Raw genomic sequence first — 18,037 nt, forward strand, 5'->3', positions numbered from 1 at the left:
CTCTGCCACCCACTCTTATCTTTGAAATTCTGACACCCAGGTGGTCTCCATGGACTCCTTGGGTACATCCACTCACCCATCTTTAATGCTAAGGCTGGCCTCACCCTCAATTACAACTTTGTGAAGCTCATTTCCTCACTGACCTGTGCCCTCAGAGGAAGGGTGGAGCTTGATTCTGAGCAGGGTTCCACTTTGGAAAACGGGGATCCCTGAGGCAGTGGAAACCCTTGTAGCCAAAAGCCACACTAATTCTTCCAGTTCTCCTAATGGTCTAAACTCCTTCTCACCTTGGGACCTTGAGTCACACAATTCCAAACCCCTGGAACCCATCACACACCTCGCCCACCTCCATCAACAGCTCTCTCCCTGCAGATTAAAGCACAACATTTTAGAAGAGTTCTAACAGTTTTAGAGCGGTCCCTCAGGACACAAGCTCATCTTAGATATCAGAAGTATAATAGATAAGTAATATTACTACTATTTGTCTGATGTCTGCTCTTCCCATTGGACTACAAACGCAAGGGTAGACATGGTCCAACTTGTTGACAGCTTTACCCCTAGCTATTTGCTCTATGCCTGTTGCATATTTGTGGAATGAATAAGCTGAGTCTAGTAGATCTGAACTATTTCCTACAGACTGAGAATTCTTTATTTACATGGGGTTTGGGCTCCCATTAGCTGATATCAGTGAATTTCAACACCCCATCATCACCCCGGCACATGGGATATTTGAGTCCCTTCAGTCCACTAGGTTCCCCATTTTTTTCAGAAGTTTTCTTCCCAGACAGATGGAACCTGCAGAGAACTAAATTTCAGCTAGAATAGCTTTCTCATTTCACCCCTGACTTCAGGTCTTTCTGGTTCTTAGAGAAGGGACAGATCTGAGGACCCTACAAACATTGATTTTCAAAGTCATTGAACCTAAGATTCATTTGAGTTAACAATTTTTATCTATTTTCATAAAATATTTAAAAGGAATGTTCAGTTTATGTCATCTTCATCTTTCTGGTATCACTGTTGCTTGAGAAAAGAAGGAAGTCATCCCGAAGCTCAGAGGGAGAAGACTGAAAGTCATGGGAAAAATACATTCATGAGAATATGAAGCAGCATCAAAGAGTGATCAAGAGCAAGAATTCTAGAGTCAGACTTGGATTGTCACCAATTACCAGCTGTGTGAACTTAAGCAAGTTGCTTGGCTTCTCTGTTCCTTGTTGGTAAAGCGGGTTTATAATAATAGCATCTAACTCATAAGGATTATCATGAGGAGTAAATTTATCAATATTTGCAAAGGTCTCAGAAAAGAACACAAACCAATTGCATAATAAATGAATTATAAATAAAATGTGTTCTTCAATAATATATATTTTCCTGGTTTTATTATAAGAATATATTCATAATCGGACATAGTGGCACATACTTGTAATCCCAGCAACTGGGGAGGCTGAGGCAGGAAGATCACAAGTTCAAAGCCAGCCTCAGCAACTCAGTGAGACCCTGTCTCAAAATAATTTTTTTTTTAAAAGGACTGGGAATGTGGCTAAGTGGTTAAGCACCTCTGGATTCAATCCCCAGTACTCCCGCTAAAAAAAGAAAATATTCATAAGAACATGTCTATAAAAGGATGCATTAATCATAAGTACAATAGCCATATAAGACTAATCAATAAGACCACATTAATAAAAATATGCTTAAGTTACATTTCATGAAGGGCAAGGGGCCAGCACAGTGGGACAGTACCAGGGATATAATGGAGGCAAGCCAGAGTCAGTGATTGCTGTGTCAGAGGTAAACAGGGTGAGCTCTCCTGCCAGAATAGGAAAAAGCAGAGCAGCTAGGTCAAGGGAAAGGGCTGAGATGACTGGCTTGCCCCTATTGCCTTGCAAGCAGAGGCACTTGAAGATAATGCATCAGAAGCAAAGGCCAATGAGAAGAGGAACCTGCGTAACATTGTGGCTCACGCTATTTGCCTGGAGCCAGGCCCCTTTTGTCCGTGTTTCCTTCCACTGGCTCACATGTGCCTGCAGTGATGGCGTTCCCTTTACCCTGAGTCTTCAGGGTCCCTTTTGTATTTCCTTCCCCTTAGGGAGCACCTTCTCCCTTTAGTACTCTTTTTCATGTCCCAAGGTATTAAAAGTTGTTTTGTAATTTAAAAAAAAAAAATCATAAAATATTCTGTATTCAATAATCCATTGCTTTGTATCTATTGCTGCCTTCCAGCCTCCCTCCCTCAATGCCACTGTCTAATGCAGCACTTAGCCTTCTGGAGCTGGAGCAAAAACACAGCCAACCTTCCTTGTATGTCTCAGTTAACTGACATACATAAGCTTCCAAATCATCTTTGCCATTTTTTTTTTATGCCTGCAATGATACAGCTATACATCAGTTAACAGTGAATCAGGGAAGATTCGATGAATGCCAGATATGGCAAAGGATAGGGGAAGGTGTGTTAGTCATCTTTGTGTTACCATAAACAAATTACTTGAGATAGTAAGAAAGAGAAAAGTTTTATTTGGCTCAAATATAAATATTTGTACTAGGGATTCAACTCAAGGTGCTTTACCACTGAGCTACATCCTCAGTATTTTTTTTAATTTCCTTTAAATTTAGAGACAGGATCTTGCTAATTTTCCCAGGTTGGCCTTGAACTTGTGATTCTCTTACCACAATCTCCTGAGGGACTAGGATTATACGCATGCCTGGGCAAGATTTCAGAAAGGAGATTTTTTCCTTTGGTACAGAAATAGAATCCAGGGTCTTGCACATGATAGGCAAGTACTTCATCTCCAAGCTACATCCCCAACCTTTATTTTGGCTCAGTTTCAGAGGCTTTGGTCCACGGTCAGTTGGTCCTGTCGCTTTTGGTCCTTTTGTGGTGAAGCAGTTCATCATGAAAAGAAGTACATGGTGGAGCAAAACTGTCACTTCACGTCCTGGAAACAGAAAAAACTGGGAAGAGAAAGAGTAGGTCCCACGATTCCCTTTGAGGGCACACTCCCTGTGACCTAAAACTTCTCTCAGTTTCGACCTCTTAAAGGTTCCACCACTTCCCAATAGGGCCAAACCTTTTTTTTTTTTTTTCCCCCCATATTTTTTATTGGTGCAATACAATTATACATAATGGTGGGATTTGTGCATAGGATATAGCTATATAATTTGGCCAATGTCACACCTGGGGACTAAGCCTTTGACACATTTGCTTTGAGGAGACATTCTAGATCTAACTGTAGAAGGCTTAAGAAAAAAACAAGATATTAACATTGCCTCAAAATATCTGTACATAATTACATAATAAAGAAAGAGAAAACACAGCATGAAGAAACCAGAGAACACTTTAAGCAAGTGGTCAAAGTTAACCCTCAATAGTAAAGAGGCAAAAGTCACTTGCTCAGAATTCCATTCTCTGAGAATGAACCATCACCTACACAGTTCAGTATTCTAAGAAAGCTGCATTGTCTGAATATAATCATAAGGAATCAGGGAAACCTAAGTGCTGGGCACTTGATAAACTAAGATGCCTGTATTCTTCAAAAAGATCAACATCAGTTGGGCACAGTGGCACAGACACAGAAGCACACTTGTAATCCCAGTGAGTCAGGAGGTTGAAACAGGAAGCTTGCAAGTTTGAGGCCAGTCTCAGCAAAAGAAGACACTGTCTCAAAATTTAAAATAAAAAGGACTGGGTTTAAGCCCCAGAATTAAAAAAAAAAAAAAAAAAAAAAAAAAAAAAAAAAAAAAAAAGATTAACACTACATAATGACAAAGAAATGCTGAGAAGGACTGGTGTTTCTAAAAAACAAAATTGCTGAGACAATTGGGATATTGAATTATAAACTGTAGATTAGAAAAAGTATTGTGTTATATGACAAGAGCTCCAAAATGGTAAAGCTGGGTAAAATACGTAGTTGTTCATATTATTCTTCCAGGTTTTGGGGGTTTTGTTTTTTGTTTTTGTTTGGTTGGTTTTATTGTGTTTTTCCTTGTTTTGTTTTGTTTTGTTTGTTTTGGGGTGGGGGGGTTGGTACTGGGGATTGAGCCCAAGGGGAGCTTTACCACTGAACTACATTCCCAGACTTTTTTATTTTGAGAAGCAGTCTCGCTGAATTGCTTTGGGTCTCACTAATTTGCTGAGGCTGACTTGGAACTTGTGAGCCTCCTGCCTCAACCTTCAGAATCACTGGGATTACATGCACCACTGCACCTCGCCAGTATTCTTCCAAATTTTCTGTAAATTTGAAAATTTTTTAAGAAAAACTTTTGTGATGGGCTGACAGATCTGGCTCCATGAAAATGTTATAGGCCAGACTCTAAGGGAAATGACTAAACAGACTCCATTTTGCTCTGAGACTCCATGTTATATAGGAAATTTCTCCCATGGGAACACCCCACCTCTGTGCCCATCATCAGTTACTTAGTGTGACATGTTTAATAATATACAATGGCAACTCCTATGTAGTGAAGAATTGCTCTCTTTTGATTCCTATTGCTCCTAAACAATGTACCATGTGAATAGTGACTGTGTGGATGTTAGCAACCATTCTTTAGTTTGTACTAGGTAAGAGTCATTTTGACCCACTTCCCCCTCTGTCGATGATCTCATGATGTTAATGTGTAATTTCGAATCATAGCAACAGACACTTATGATTAATGTGATTTTTGGTATAAGAACCCCTACAACCCTGTGGTCAGGGCTGTTCTCCCAATAGCCATTTTTGGGACATTGTGTGAGACAATCAGCTGGCCAGCTTAATAAAGACTCTCAAATTTGGACTTCTCAGTGGTGATTGGTCTGTTCTTAAGTTGCAGCCCATAACACTTTCTTTTTCTTGTACTGTTTCATTGTTAACACAAATTCCAGATCCCAGATTCATCTGAAATTTTTTAAATAAAGTATGAGATTAAAAGCCTGACTTTAGTGTGCCAGGGTAACACCATAATCCAGCTCTTTTCATTTTTTTCCCCTCTTATTTTTATATTTTACTATCACTCACCAAATCTGCTACCAAGAAAAAAAGAAAGAGGTGAGATCTTACTAGGTCTTATTAAAGTTGTGTGAATTAAACCATTTATTCCTAGTCATGAGAGAGTCATATATACCCATGGGCAACCATAGTGTAAAGCTAGGTCTGATTAAGCTCAGAAATGACCCAATGCTTATTGGAACTAAGAAAAGCAGTTTTTTTTTGTTTTGTTTTGTTTTTTTGTGTGTATGCTGGGAATCAAACCCAGGGTCTCAAGCATGCTAGGCAAGCACTCTATCACAGAGTCACAAACCACCATCACTACCCCCTGAAAGCAATTGCAAGACCCATAGTAATGTTGTTTTGACGAAGAAATTAACACTAGCCCTAGTTCCCTCCCCATATAATTTTGGGGACTTCTGGTCAGCAGTTGAGGGAATTCTGAATTTTCCCTGGAGGCCTGGGCAGGAGGTGGAGATCTTTCTCTATTTTGAATATCTGGTTCTCTTTAGATGTTGTTTTTGCTGTTTTCAACGTCCTCTTTGAGTCGAGCAGGATGGGGGACAACCATTAAGCTTTGGGACTAATATAATGGAGGATGAAAGTCCTAAGTCTCCAAGAAAAGTTGACCACTTCCTCCCTCTTTCTGTTGCCCTGGTGACTGACAAATGCCACAATTCTGTAGAATTGTGACAGGTAGTGAGGAAATGAACATAGTCTTGTGATTCTGAGACCCACGGTCCTCTGCATTGTGTCCCTCTGGGGCACAGTGTCAGCCCCTCTGGGTTTCCTCCTGCAGCCTTCGCCTCCCGGGATCGCTGCTGCTGGGTGGAGTCGGTCTGGCATTGACTCGCGCGCTAGGGACAGAGCTCCAACGCGCCCACAGGAAAGACCGCGCGTACTGGGCCTGCGGGCCACTGGTTCTTGAGAGCTGCCGGCTTCTGTAAAGGGGGAGAACCATGTTGCCAAGGCCAGGATGAGTCTCAGGGCCTGCTATTGTCCTCCAGCAGGAGGCGCCTTCTTGCCTAAACCCGGCATCCCCCAGTATGCGGATTGAAGAACCCTCGCAGGGATCTCCTATGCATTCCCAACCCTGAACTCCAGCCCAGTGAGTAGGATGCCTCTGGGAGAGAGGATCTGCAGCTGAGGCTGTGGCTTCCCCAAGAATGTTGGTCCAGCAGGCTGGGAGGTTTACTTGTTTTTTATTGGAGAGATTAGATGGAAATTATGCATCAAGCTTCCAGGCTTCCCTACCATGGGAAACTTCCTATATTCCTTGTCTAATATCACTTCTCTCTTGGTGGGAAGGAGCTTTGATTAAGTTAAGACAGCTGGAGTGGTATGAATTCAGGAGCTCCCTTTTTCTCTTTTCATTTCCACCTCATTTTCCAGATCTGACTACTCTCTCCAGTTAGGGCAAGACAACATGATCATATGGTCTTGGAGAGGAGAGGCTGCTGTCCTGCGACATTTATCTTCCCCAGCTCTGGTTGTGGACAGACCTATCAGCTCCCAAGCTGTGGTGCTGTGAGGAAGGGGTGAGGGTTTAGTAGTGGGTGTAGGAGAGTTCTTTACAAAGGTTTTACAAAATTTTAAAAAGTTAGCCAGACATAACTATGATTTTTCTTCATTACACAGCACAGTACCACAGATACATATTGTCACCAGGACAACAGAAAAGAGAGGAAGAGTCACCTCTTGGAGGACTCAAGACTCAGGACTTTCTCAGTTATTTGAGTTCCAGTACCTAAAGTTGTCCTCAATTCTGTTTCAACTCAAAGAGGGCAGTGAAAACAGAATCATTTATCTGATGCAAAGTCATTATTTAAGGAAATTCAAATTTTCAAAGAAGAGGAAGACCTCCATCCTCCGTCATGGGCTTCCAGGGAAAATTCGTCGTCACCTCAATAACTGTCGAGCAGAGGTCTATAAAACCGTGCAAGATGTTTTCTTTAAATGAGGACTAGAAAATTAGAAAGTTCCCTTCTGTCTTCTATTCTGAAAATTGAGGAATGGATGGCTGAGCTCAGTTTGCAAATCAGACTTGTCCTGGAGACCAGATGGTCCTGTTTCACAGAATGGGCAGAGATTTTGGAGAGTTACCATGAGCCATGACTGTGCCACTTCTTAGGCAGCAACCGTAAGCAGATGAACTTTAAAAAGGTTGCCTTACCTCTATGAGCCTTAGTTTCTCTTGTCTGTCAAATTGGGATTAAAACTTTACAAAACTTTTAGGGAGATTAAATGAAATATGTGTGAAATGCCTGACATGCAACAGGTGCTTAAATCAATGACCTTCTATCCTCTGGTGCTTTTTCCCTACTGACACACTGACCCCAGAAAGAAATCATTCACTTGTGTCATAATTTTCTTTTGTGTGTGGGCATGCTGGGGATCAAACTCAGGGTCTCATGCATGCTAGGCAAGTGCTCTACAACAGAACTATACCCTCAGCACCTCTCATCTGTTAAATTGAGTCAGCAACTCACTTATCCAGGGTACTAGTGATAAATGTGTGAGCTGAGATAAGGCACCAAACAGGAGACATATCCCTTCAGAGGTCAGTCAGATTGGTGCCCATGGCCTCAAGTCACTGGCTATAAACAATACCCCTCTCATATTTCTTATACACATTTTATAACATATTATTGAGGAGGGGATTGGTTTAGGAGGGAAAATAAGAGCCTCTCCCTCAAAAAAGAGTCTGAGGAATGAAAATGATCAAATTATGTTAATATATGAATATCTGACAATGAATCTCACTATTATGTAAAATTATAATGAATCAATTTTAAAAATTGGAAAAGAAGTTACCCTCCTAGAAATTTCTCTTACCTTTTATATTCTCAAATAAAATGCAGGAGAAACTAGATGAACTACTAATGGCAATGTGGACTAGCATGTCAGATTAGAATCTGGAAGTGTCCCAAATATGAATATAAGTACCTTGACTATAAATTCCTCCCCAGAGAAATTCTGCTAATTGACAGTAGAGATGGAGCTGAGAAATGAAGGGAGCTCTCCTAATCACAATATAGCCAGAGCCCTGCTATAGGTAAGTGCATATGTGAACTCATAATGGAATTCAACCCCCTTCTACCTCAAATCCTAATATGAGTAAATAATATCCTCAGTTGGAGTGGCAATATAGGAGGTTAAAGGTTGGATTGAAGACCAATAATCTCATATTAAACCAAAGCAGAATTGAAATTGGCCCAGCCACCAAGTCAGCTCTATTAGTGGTGGGATCTAAGTGATCTTATCCCAGCTGCCTGACAGAGGAAGGGTATTCCCTCTCTTGGAAAACAAAATAAACAGAAAATTATCTAATTCAGTCTACAGGTTTTTTTTTTTTTAATTGAAAATGTCCAACAGAAAATCAGGAAATTATAAAACATGCAAATAAGGCCACAAAATGTGACCTGCAAAAGAAAACATCATTAATACATATAGACCTATAGATGACACAGATTTGGAAATAGATTTTACTTTAATGAATTTAGAGGATAAGACTATCAGAATGGACAAACAGATGGAGACTTGCAACACAGCAATGGAAACCTTAGGAAAAAAATAAAATTGAAATTCTAGACCTAAAAAATGCAATATGTGAAATGATGAAATCACTGAATGGGATCAACAGTATCTTGGACATAAAAAAAAGAAATTCAGTGACCTAGAATGGAGATAGGCAAATCTTTTCTGTAGAAAACTAGATAATAACAGTTAAGGCTTAGTAAATCATATGCTCTCTGTCACAACTACTTACCTCTTGCTGTTTGGGCACAAAAGCAGCCTTACACAATATGTAAATGTACTAGTAAAACTATTTATAAAAACAGCCAGTGAACCAGATTTGACCTGTGTGTCACAGAATGTTGATCCCTGAATGGGAAACTAGTCAATAGAAAATCCCAAACTAAAGCACAAAAAGACAAATGAATGGGTAAATAGAACTGCATCAGAGACCTATGTGACAATGTCAATCTAGCATATGGGTCTAAAAAGTCTTTGAAAGAGAAAAGGGATGATTAAAAAAAATTTGGTAAACCTAAATTTTTCCAAAATTATGATACCCCAACAAACAGATTTAAATAATCTTAGGGAAATTCATTCAGAATGATAAAAAGAAAACCACACCAAGGCACATCATTATCAAGTTATTGAAAACAAAAGATAAAATCTTTGAAGTGACTAAGAAAACAAGATGTAAGTATAAGGGTATCCCTTAAAATAGCCAGCCAGCTTCTCATCAGAAATAACAAAGAACCAACCAGTGGAAAGACATTTAAAGTACTGAAAGAAAAAAAATCAACCAACTATTTTATAACCAGAAAAAAAAATCATTCAAGAATGAAAGAAAAAGGTACAGCGGTGCATGCTTGTGATCTCAATAGCTTGGGAGGTTGAGGCAGAGGATCACAAGTTCAGGTCAGCCTTAGAAATTTAGTAAGAACCTCAGCAACTTAGTAAGAACCTGTCTCAAATTTTTAAAAAAGACTTGGGATGTATCTCAGTGGCAAAGAACCCTTGGGTTCGATCCCCAGTTCCAAAAATAAAAATAAACTTAAAAATAGAAAAAAAGGGGTCAGGGTATAGCTCATTGTTAGAGTGCCCTGTGTTCAATCCCTAGTACCAAAAAAGAATAAATAAATAAAATTTCAGACATACAAAAGCTAGAGAATTTATTTCCAGTAGCTTCAACCAGACTTGAAAGTTTTTCAGGCCAAAGAGAATAATACAAGGTGGAAGAATAGGAGTAAAAAGCAGCAGAAATAGTAAATATATAAATAAATATAATACTATTTTTCCTTAAATGGATTAAAATACTATTGCTTGCTTAAAACAAAAATATTAAAAATGCATTGGGGATTTAATCACATAGAAGTGAGTATATGATGAAAGAGCCAGAAAGAAACATAAAAGGATTTATGATGTTTTAAATTTTCTATATTGTGAATCATTACAACAAACATGTACTACAGTACATGTAAGAATGCATAGTATAAACTCCACATAAGAAATTAAGTAATTAAATAAAATGTGAGTAAGAAAAGAAAGATGTATACCTAAAAAGTTAATAAAGGACTTGGTGCAGAGGCCCACATCTGTAATCCCAGTGACTCAGCAGGCTGAGGCAGGAGGATTTCAAGCTTGAGCCTAGTCTTGGCAACTTAGATCCTGTCTCAAAATAAAAAAGAAAAAGGGCTAGGGATGTAGCATATCCCTGGATTCAATCCCCAGTACCAGGAAAAATAAGTTGTCAGAGATGATAAAATGAAATACAAAATAATTTTGATTGATTAGCCCAAAAAATGTAAATAGGAAAAATAGTATTTGGGGACAAATACAAATAATAAAAGTAGAAAATTAACTGTAAAATGATAGATTTAAATCCAAGCAGAAATAGTTAATCTAAATATAAATGAACTAAACAGTCCAATTAAAAGAGATTGACAGACCAAGTTTTTTTTTAAAAAAAAAAACTATTATGTGCTACATATCATAAACAACTCACTTTAAAAATAATAGGATAGAAAGACAAAGATACACTTTGCAAACATAAATCATAGAAAATTTGGTGAGACTTTTAATATCAGAAAGTGTTATCAAAAATAAATAGATTCCACCAGGCATAGCATTTTATGCCTGTAATTCCAGTTATTTAGGAACTAAAGTAATGGAATGCAGAAAGCCCCAAAGAAGAGGGCAGGACTTGGGGCAAGTTGACTTTCCTTAGTAATGGGCATTTCCTGGAGAGGGACAAAACAGCTCTCACCTGCTGACTCTCCCAGTAGCTGTGGAATGAAGACTACTCTCTTCTACTCTTTGTAACCTGATAAGCCCAGCCTTTCACTCAGCATGAGCATGATGGATTAAATTGACCTGTTAATTTGATTAACTCTGGTCAGAAAGGTGTTTTGTTTTCAGTAGGGCACATTTGTTTCTCCTCTAATCAAACTACAATTGGCTAACCCAGGTCCCCTGGCTGCAGAGCCCACATCATCAGATGGCAGCATCAACTTAATGTCCTCCACCACAGGGACACCTTCCCAGGAGTTTCCTCAAAGCCCCTGCCACTTCCTTGTTCCTCAGACTGTAGATGAGAGGATTGAGCATGGGGGTGATCATGGTGTAGAAGGCAGAGACCACCTTGTCCTGCTTGGAGGAGTGGTAGGCCTGGGGTCGCATGTAGGTGATCATGGCTGCCCCATAGAAGAGGGAGACCACCGTCATATGGGAGGAGCAGGTAGCAAAGGCCTTCTGCCGGCCTTCCACAGAGCGCATGTGGAGCACTGCCACCAGGATCCGCAGGTAGGAGGCAGAGATGACAGAGAAAGGCAGGAGCAGCATGAGGACACAGCAGACGTAGATCATGGTCTCATAGAGGGAGGTGTCAGCACAGGCCAGCTTGAGCACTGAGGGAACCTCGCAGAAGAAGTGGTCGATCTCCTGGGAACCGCAGTAGGGGAAGCGGAGTGTGAAGACAGCCTGGATCAGCCCATCCACCAGTCCAAAGAGCCAGGACCCCGCCACCATGAGCCAGCAGATGCGGCGGCTCATCACCACCGAGTACCTCAGTGGGTTGCTGATGGCCACATAGCGGTCATAGGCCATGAAGGCCAGCAGGAAGCATTCATCCCCCAGGAGGGTGAGGAAGAAGAGGATCTGGAGTCCGCAGCCTGTAAAGGAGATGGAACCACTGCCCAGCAGGAAGTCAGCGGCCATCCGTGGCACAATGGTGGAAATGAGCATGAGGTCCATGAGCGACAGCCAGCTGAGGAAGAAGTACATGGGACTGTGGAGGCTGGAGTCTACATTGATGAGGAGGATCATGAGCCCATTGCCAGAGAGGGCCACCAGAAACATGATCATGATGATGGAGAAGAGGAAGAGGTGTAATGGCGAGTGGGTGAAGAGGCCCAGGAGGATGAAGTGGGAGATGAGAGTCTGGTTTCCCGCCCAGGCCATTGTTCCTGCAAGGCACTGGAGAGATGGTAGGGATCTGGAAGCAGAAGGTTTACACTTAGAATTACACTATCAAGGAAGTTTCAACTTTGCCCAATATATTGTCCTTTTTAAATGTGACTTCGTTTAGAAAAAAATGTGTGGGGTCCTTAAGAAAAATGCAGGTGACGGTGGTTGTTAAGTTTGAGGACTTTCTACAATAGTTAAGAAATTCATTTTAGGCTTTTTAATCTGTGGGAAACTGTTTCTGCCTCTGCTGGGAATTATTCTTTTCTTTGGCACACAATCAAGGATTTGGTTTTTTGTTTTGTTTTGTTTGTTTTTTTTTTTTTTTTTTTCAGAAAAAAGTACTTAAGCAGCAAAATTTATTAGCCACATGTTCTGGGCAATTCAGGTTACTTGTCGTAAATTGAAATAACAAATTATAATATAGAATGATAGTAAAAATTGAATTGGAACATAAGCAATGCTTAGTAGTTTAAAGTTGATAACAACTGACATTACTGTAGCATTTCTCACATGCCAGACACCAAGATGAGCACACTGCTACATCCTCACATCTAATCCTCATAACTACCCTGGAATAAAGAGATGATCATCATCTTCAATTCACAAATGGGGAAACTGAGGCAAAAGCAAGTTTTTTTTTTTCAGATATGAAAGCTTAAAGTATTTTTAAAGAAACATAGTAAATAAAAAGTTGGAGACAATCCAAATGCCCAACATAAAAAAAAAACTAAGTAAATTATAATATAGTCACATGGCAAAATAATATTTAGTCAATGGAATATATATGACATTTTCATAGATCACAAAAAAATTTATTGAATATTCATAAGTGTTTCTAAAGGTTGGAAGAAAATATGCCAAGTTATTAACAGTGTGATTTCTTCCAAGTAGTAAATAAAGTCTATCTCCCCTTAATTTATTTGTTCTTTACATATTTTCTCTAAGAACACAGATGTATCGTTTAACTTTTAAAATAAAATTACACTGTACATAGGCTCAGCATACAAAATCATCTGCTCTCTCATAAATACCACCAACCAATTAGCAAATGCTGGAAAAGTAAGATCTTATTCATAATTGCAACAAAAACTATAAAAGCTATAATGTATGTAGGAAAGAACCCTAAAGTTAAACATTATGAAACCTTGGTGAAAAACAATTTTAAAGGGCTGAAGAAAACTATGCCTGGGCTGAGAACCGAAAAAGAAAAAAAAAAAAAAAAACTATGCCTATTCCTGACTCAACACTGTGTGTTTTTAAATTTTTCACAAAATTAATTTGTAAAATTCATGTGATCACATTTAAAATACTAATAAGACATTTATATTTTGAAAATAGAAGGATAGAATTGAAGTTCTTTCAGAAATTCCCCCAAAGCAGTAAGGAGATCAAGAGCAGACATATGGTCCTTGTTGCACAAAATTGCAATACTTAAAACTGAACACCCAAAATATCTGGAAGAGACAAAACTAGTAGAGACTGAGCAGGGGTGGAGGAGAAAGTGGAAAAAGGACACCACAGCACCTTCCCCAAAGAGAGGGGCAAAGTGAAAATTGCTGTTTTATACTAGGTGCAAAGTCTACTGCAAGAAATCTCTCAGGACCTGATTTACTCCAAGCAGCAGAGGAGAAGAAATAGAGCAAAGAATCACACAGACAAAACAATATTTGCAGGAAGAATTCTATCTTTGTGGCAGGGCAGGAGAGAGAACTTGCATTACGGATAACCCTAGAGTTTCCCATCTCATTAGCCTGAGAATTTTAACAGTTAACCTAAATACTAAGGGTCTAAAAAAACTCCAGTTCTAGGATGAATGATTGGACATATCTGTCATTCTTACCTCCAAAAATACCACTAGAGTGACGGTAACCACAGATAACAATGAAAAGATAATTAAAACATTCTTTTATATTCTAGAAGCAGTTGGACATGTGCTAACTGACTTACAAACTGTTAAAGGCTAAGTTCTACACTGACAGTGGCCAAAAAGAACAGTAACCACAGAACTGATACAAGGGCTCAAGAACCGGTGGCAGGAGGCACCGATATAAGTAGAGGTGAAGGTGAGACCAAAATATGGATTGCTTGAAAGTCTACTAGAGAAACACATTGATGTAGAGATCTCTTCCCACTCCACACAGGCAGATATTGCCCGTCCCTTACCCTGGCAAAAAAAAAACAAGACAGATTCCCCAGGGAAGGTGAAACAGAATTCAAGACCACAGGAGACTCAGGGAAGGTGGCAATGCCCTGAACATTAGTGGAAAGGTGATAAATGTGGGATGCCGCACATCCCTCTTAGCTCTCATTACCAGATCTATTCCCTTCTGGAGGGAAATTAAAAGAACTGTTCCCCACAGCCGGGGATCTGGCCCAGGAAATATCTAAAGATACTAATGTTGGAAAACTTTGTAAAAAGCTTATATCACTCGAAGTGAAGCCTTAATTAACACGCCCCACCCACATATTCAGAGAACCCTAGTTTTTTTTACCCCATACTTTAATATAAGCACATAACCAGACAGCAACCAAAAACAGGCAGCAGACAACCAGAAAATTTCCCACACTTCAGGAAAATCAAAAAGCAATATGGATGAAGATGAGAATCTTCAAGGAAATGAAGTTTTTTAAAAATTCTTTTCCACATGAATGAGATAAGATAATATTTTAAAAAACAAGAATAAGATACTATAGACCAGCTATCCCACTCCTCGGCCTATACCCAAAGGACTTAAAATCAGCACACTACAGAGATACAGCCACATCAATGTTCATAGCGGCTCAATTCACAATAGCCAGACTGTGGAACCAACCTAGATGCCCTTCAGTTGATGAATGGATAAAGAAACTGTGGTATATATATACAATGGAATATTACTCAGCTATAAAGAATAATAAAATTATGGCATTTGCAGGCAAATGGATGAAATTGTAGAATATCATGCTAAGTGAGATAAGCCAATCTCAAAATTCCAAAAGAGGAATGATCTCACTGATAAGCAGATGATGACACTTAATGGGGGTGGGAGGGGGACAAGAATGGAGGAAGGAGGGACTGTATAGAGGGAAAAGAGAGGTGGGAGGGGTGGGGGGGAGAAAAAAATAATGGAATGAATCAAACATCATTACTCTATGTAAATTTATGAATATGCAAATGGTATGCTGTTACTCCATGTACAAACAGAAACAATATGTATCCCATTTGTTTACAATAAAAATAAATTTTAAAAAAAGATCCTATAGAAAAGGCAGTGTACAGAGAACAACGAACTATTTTCAAAATATACATTTTGAGCAGTTCTACTTCCAGTAATTCAATAAATATATCTGATAGATATAATTGTATATATTTATAAATATATCTGATAGATATATATCTGATAGATATAGATATATTGCCTTACGAGGCATAGATTTATTTTCTACTCGAAGTAGAAAAAACTGTAAAAATCTAACCAACAGAGGAAAGGCTGAATAAACAATGGAATGATGCAAATTAGAAACAGAATGAAATTACTTCTTATGTATTGATATAGAATCTTAATATTGTTTAAAAATATAATGATATGAAAGAGGCAATACACAGAAGTGTGTGTAACAGGTATATATGTACAATTTACATAACATGTTATACATACACGATACATACACGATAGTTATGTATCACAATTACAGATTACACATTGTTATACAAATTATAATCATATAATTGTACTGGATTGGAGGTGTAACTCAGTGGTAAAGTGTAGCAAGCATGAGGCCCTGGTTTCCATTCCTAGTACCACAAAGAGAATATAATTATATTAAATTATATATCTTTAATATATCATGTACTATTAATAATATATTTTACACATATATTTGTAAAAAAGTGTGTGTATATGTATATATACATGTTTCCATAAATAAAAATTTCTGAAATAAAATAGAAGAAGCTAATAAAACTGCCTCAGAGGAAAGAATCAGAAGAATCAGATTACTATGATTAGGGAAGAAAAGAGAGTCTAGATGGTATACACATTTTCACCTTTAGAATTTTAATCTTTGTAGAACAATAAAATAAATATAATGTTGACATGATATCCAATAGAATTTGTTGTAAAAATTGGTAAGGTAACAACCAACATGTATAGATAGCACATTATAGTTACTGAGTAAATATCTACTGAAAAAATGGTTAAAATAATTTTGGGGAAATTACCTTCTCAAAATACAGTATAATGCTACATTCATTTCTCTTTCTGTTCTCCCTCCCTTCCTTCCTTCCTTCCTTCTTTCCTTCCTTCCTTCCTTCCTTCCTTCCTTCCTTCCTTTCTTTCTTTCTTGTTGGTGATAAAAGCCAGGACCTTGCACATGTTAGGCAAATACTCTACAACTGATCTACATCCCCATCCTGTAAGCACATAAAACAAATAATGCTTAGAAAATATCTTGGGAAAAGTAAACTTAATAAGTTCATATTTTCATAGGAAAAGTTAACATTGATTGCATACTAATCCAAGTGTCACCTCTGGAGTGTAGGGAGGTGATCCCTTTGTTGCCAAAGCAGCCTGGGCGCACACAACCAGTCATAGTCCCTAGAAGCAAATCAAGAGTACCATCCTAGGGAACAATGGTGAACCTCAGAGAGCAACAGGACAGAACACAATTAAGAGAGAATACACAAGGGAAAGAAGGGAGGGATCAGAATGGAAAGGAAAGAGGAGAAGCACTAACTACATCAAGAGGGGAAGGGAGAGATTTTTAAAAGAGTAAATGGAAAAGGAGACAAAAGAAAGAGACATGAAGCAATGGAGAAAAATAAAAGAAGGAAAATGTTAAAATATCAGAAATTACTTTTACCCAGAAGAAACAGAAGGAAAACAAGGGACAAAGTGACAGAGTGCAGAAACATAGGCATCATGAGAAAGGAGAGCAAACATGCTGATAAAGAAGGGTCAGAGGAAAGAACAACACAGATGGGACCAGAGACAAGAAGGGAAAGGGTGACCAATCCGCGGCAGGCAGCGGGGACAGCAGCAGCCCCAGCTGCAGGTGATGCGGTTCTGTGCTTGGGCTATGGCGGCAGCCGTGTCTCCTTGAAGAGCTGCGTGGGGATTTTTTTATGCCATATTTCTAGAAGCATTTTTACATCCAATTTCTATTATCAATTGGTCAGTGTTATGAATCAAGGGAACAATGAAGATAAAATTAATACAAACCAAAGCATGAATATCCCTATGAAATACAGATGAGTATCATCAAGACACAGCACTCCTGATTCAGGAATCAAAGGACTGTGCCACAACTTCCAGACTCCTAGAGCTTTCCTCATGGAAGAAGTATCCCTAAAGATGCAGCAGCAGGACCAAGCCTCCTGGCTGTGACCCAGAAACCAAGTGCATGAATAACCCTAAGGAATACAGATGAGCATCTTTAAGACACTGCACTCCTGATTCAGGGATCAACGAACTGTGCCACCACTTCCAAACGCCTAGAGACTTCTTCATGAAAGAAGTATCCCAAAAGATGCAGCAGCAGTTTATCCTGAAACCAAACCTCTTGTCTGTGTCCCAGAAACAAAGTGGTGACTTTGCTTTTGTTTCAGCAAAAATTTTGTACATAAGCGTAAATTTTGTAAAAAGGCAAAGATCCAAACTTCCAGCCAGATGAAACATTTTTCTTTCAAATTTTCCAGGGTTTTTAAAAAAGGATAGAGTTTTAGTGAAATTTTTATGAATCAGCAATAGGCCTGGCTTCCCTATAACCAGCAGCAATTAGCAATACAGTAGCAATACTGTTTCTCCTTGCTTCAGCTTTTTTCCCACTTTTATGTCTTGCCTAGAGCAGGTCAAAGACAAAGACAAGGCTGTAGGTGCTTCGGGGCCTTCCTGGTTCTCTAATACTGTTGGGAGAAATCCTAAGTCTTGGCTAGCAGCTGTGAATGTCTCAAGTGTATAAGGAAAACCTTCACACGTTCACGCCAGTCAGGAATACCTACAGAAAGGAGCATTCTGCTCTGGTCACTTAGGAAAGTAAACAACTGTCCCCAAATTTACCTAGTGTTACCAAGGGAACCTGTATTGGGGCCTGGTGGTCTGATCCCCCATGGCACATTGTGA

At 39.0% G+C, this 18,037-nt stretch overlaps 1 protein-coding gene across 1 annotated transcript in view; it reads right to left on the minus strand.

The window, feature by feature from the left end:
* Positions 1-11,930, minus strand: part of LOC306664283 (uncharacterized protein) — a gene marked incomplete at both ends in the record, with an annotated part of 36,242 nt that extends 24,312 nt beyond the window's left edge. Inside the window, one exon of the mRNA XM_079145127.1 lies at positions 10,993-11,930. Within this exon, the coding sequence (XP_079001253.1) occupies positions 10,993-11,930 (938 nt within the window). The remainder of the gene's footprint in view (positions 1-10,992) is intronic.
* Between the last annotated feature and the right edge of the window lie 6,107 nt (positions 11,931-18,037).

This window comes from Sciurus vulgaris (genome assembly GCF_902686455.1).
Source record: "Sciurus vulgaris genome assembly, chromosome: 6".
Lineage (NCBI taxonomy): Eukaryota > Metazoa > Chordata > Mammalia > Rodentia > Sciuridae > Sciurus > Sciurus vulgaris.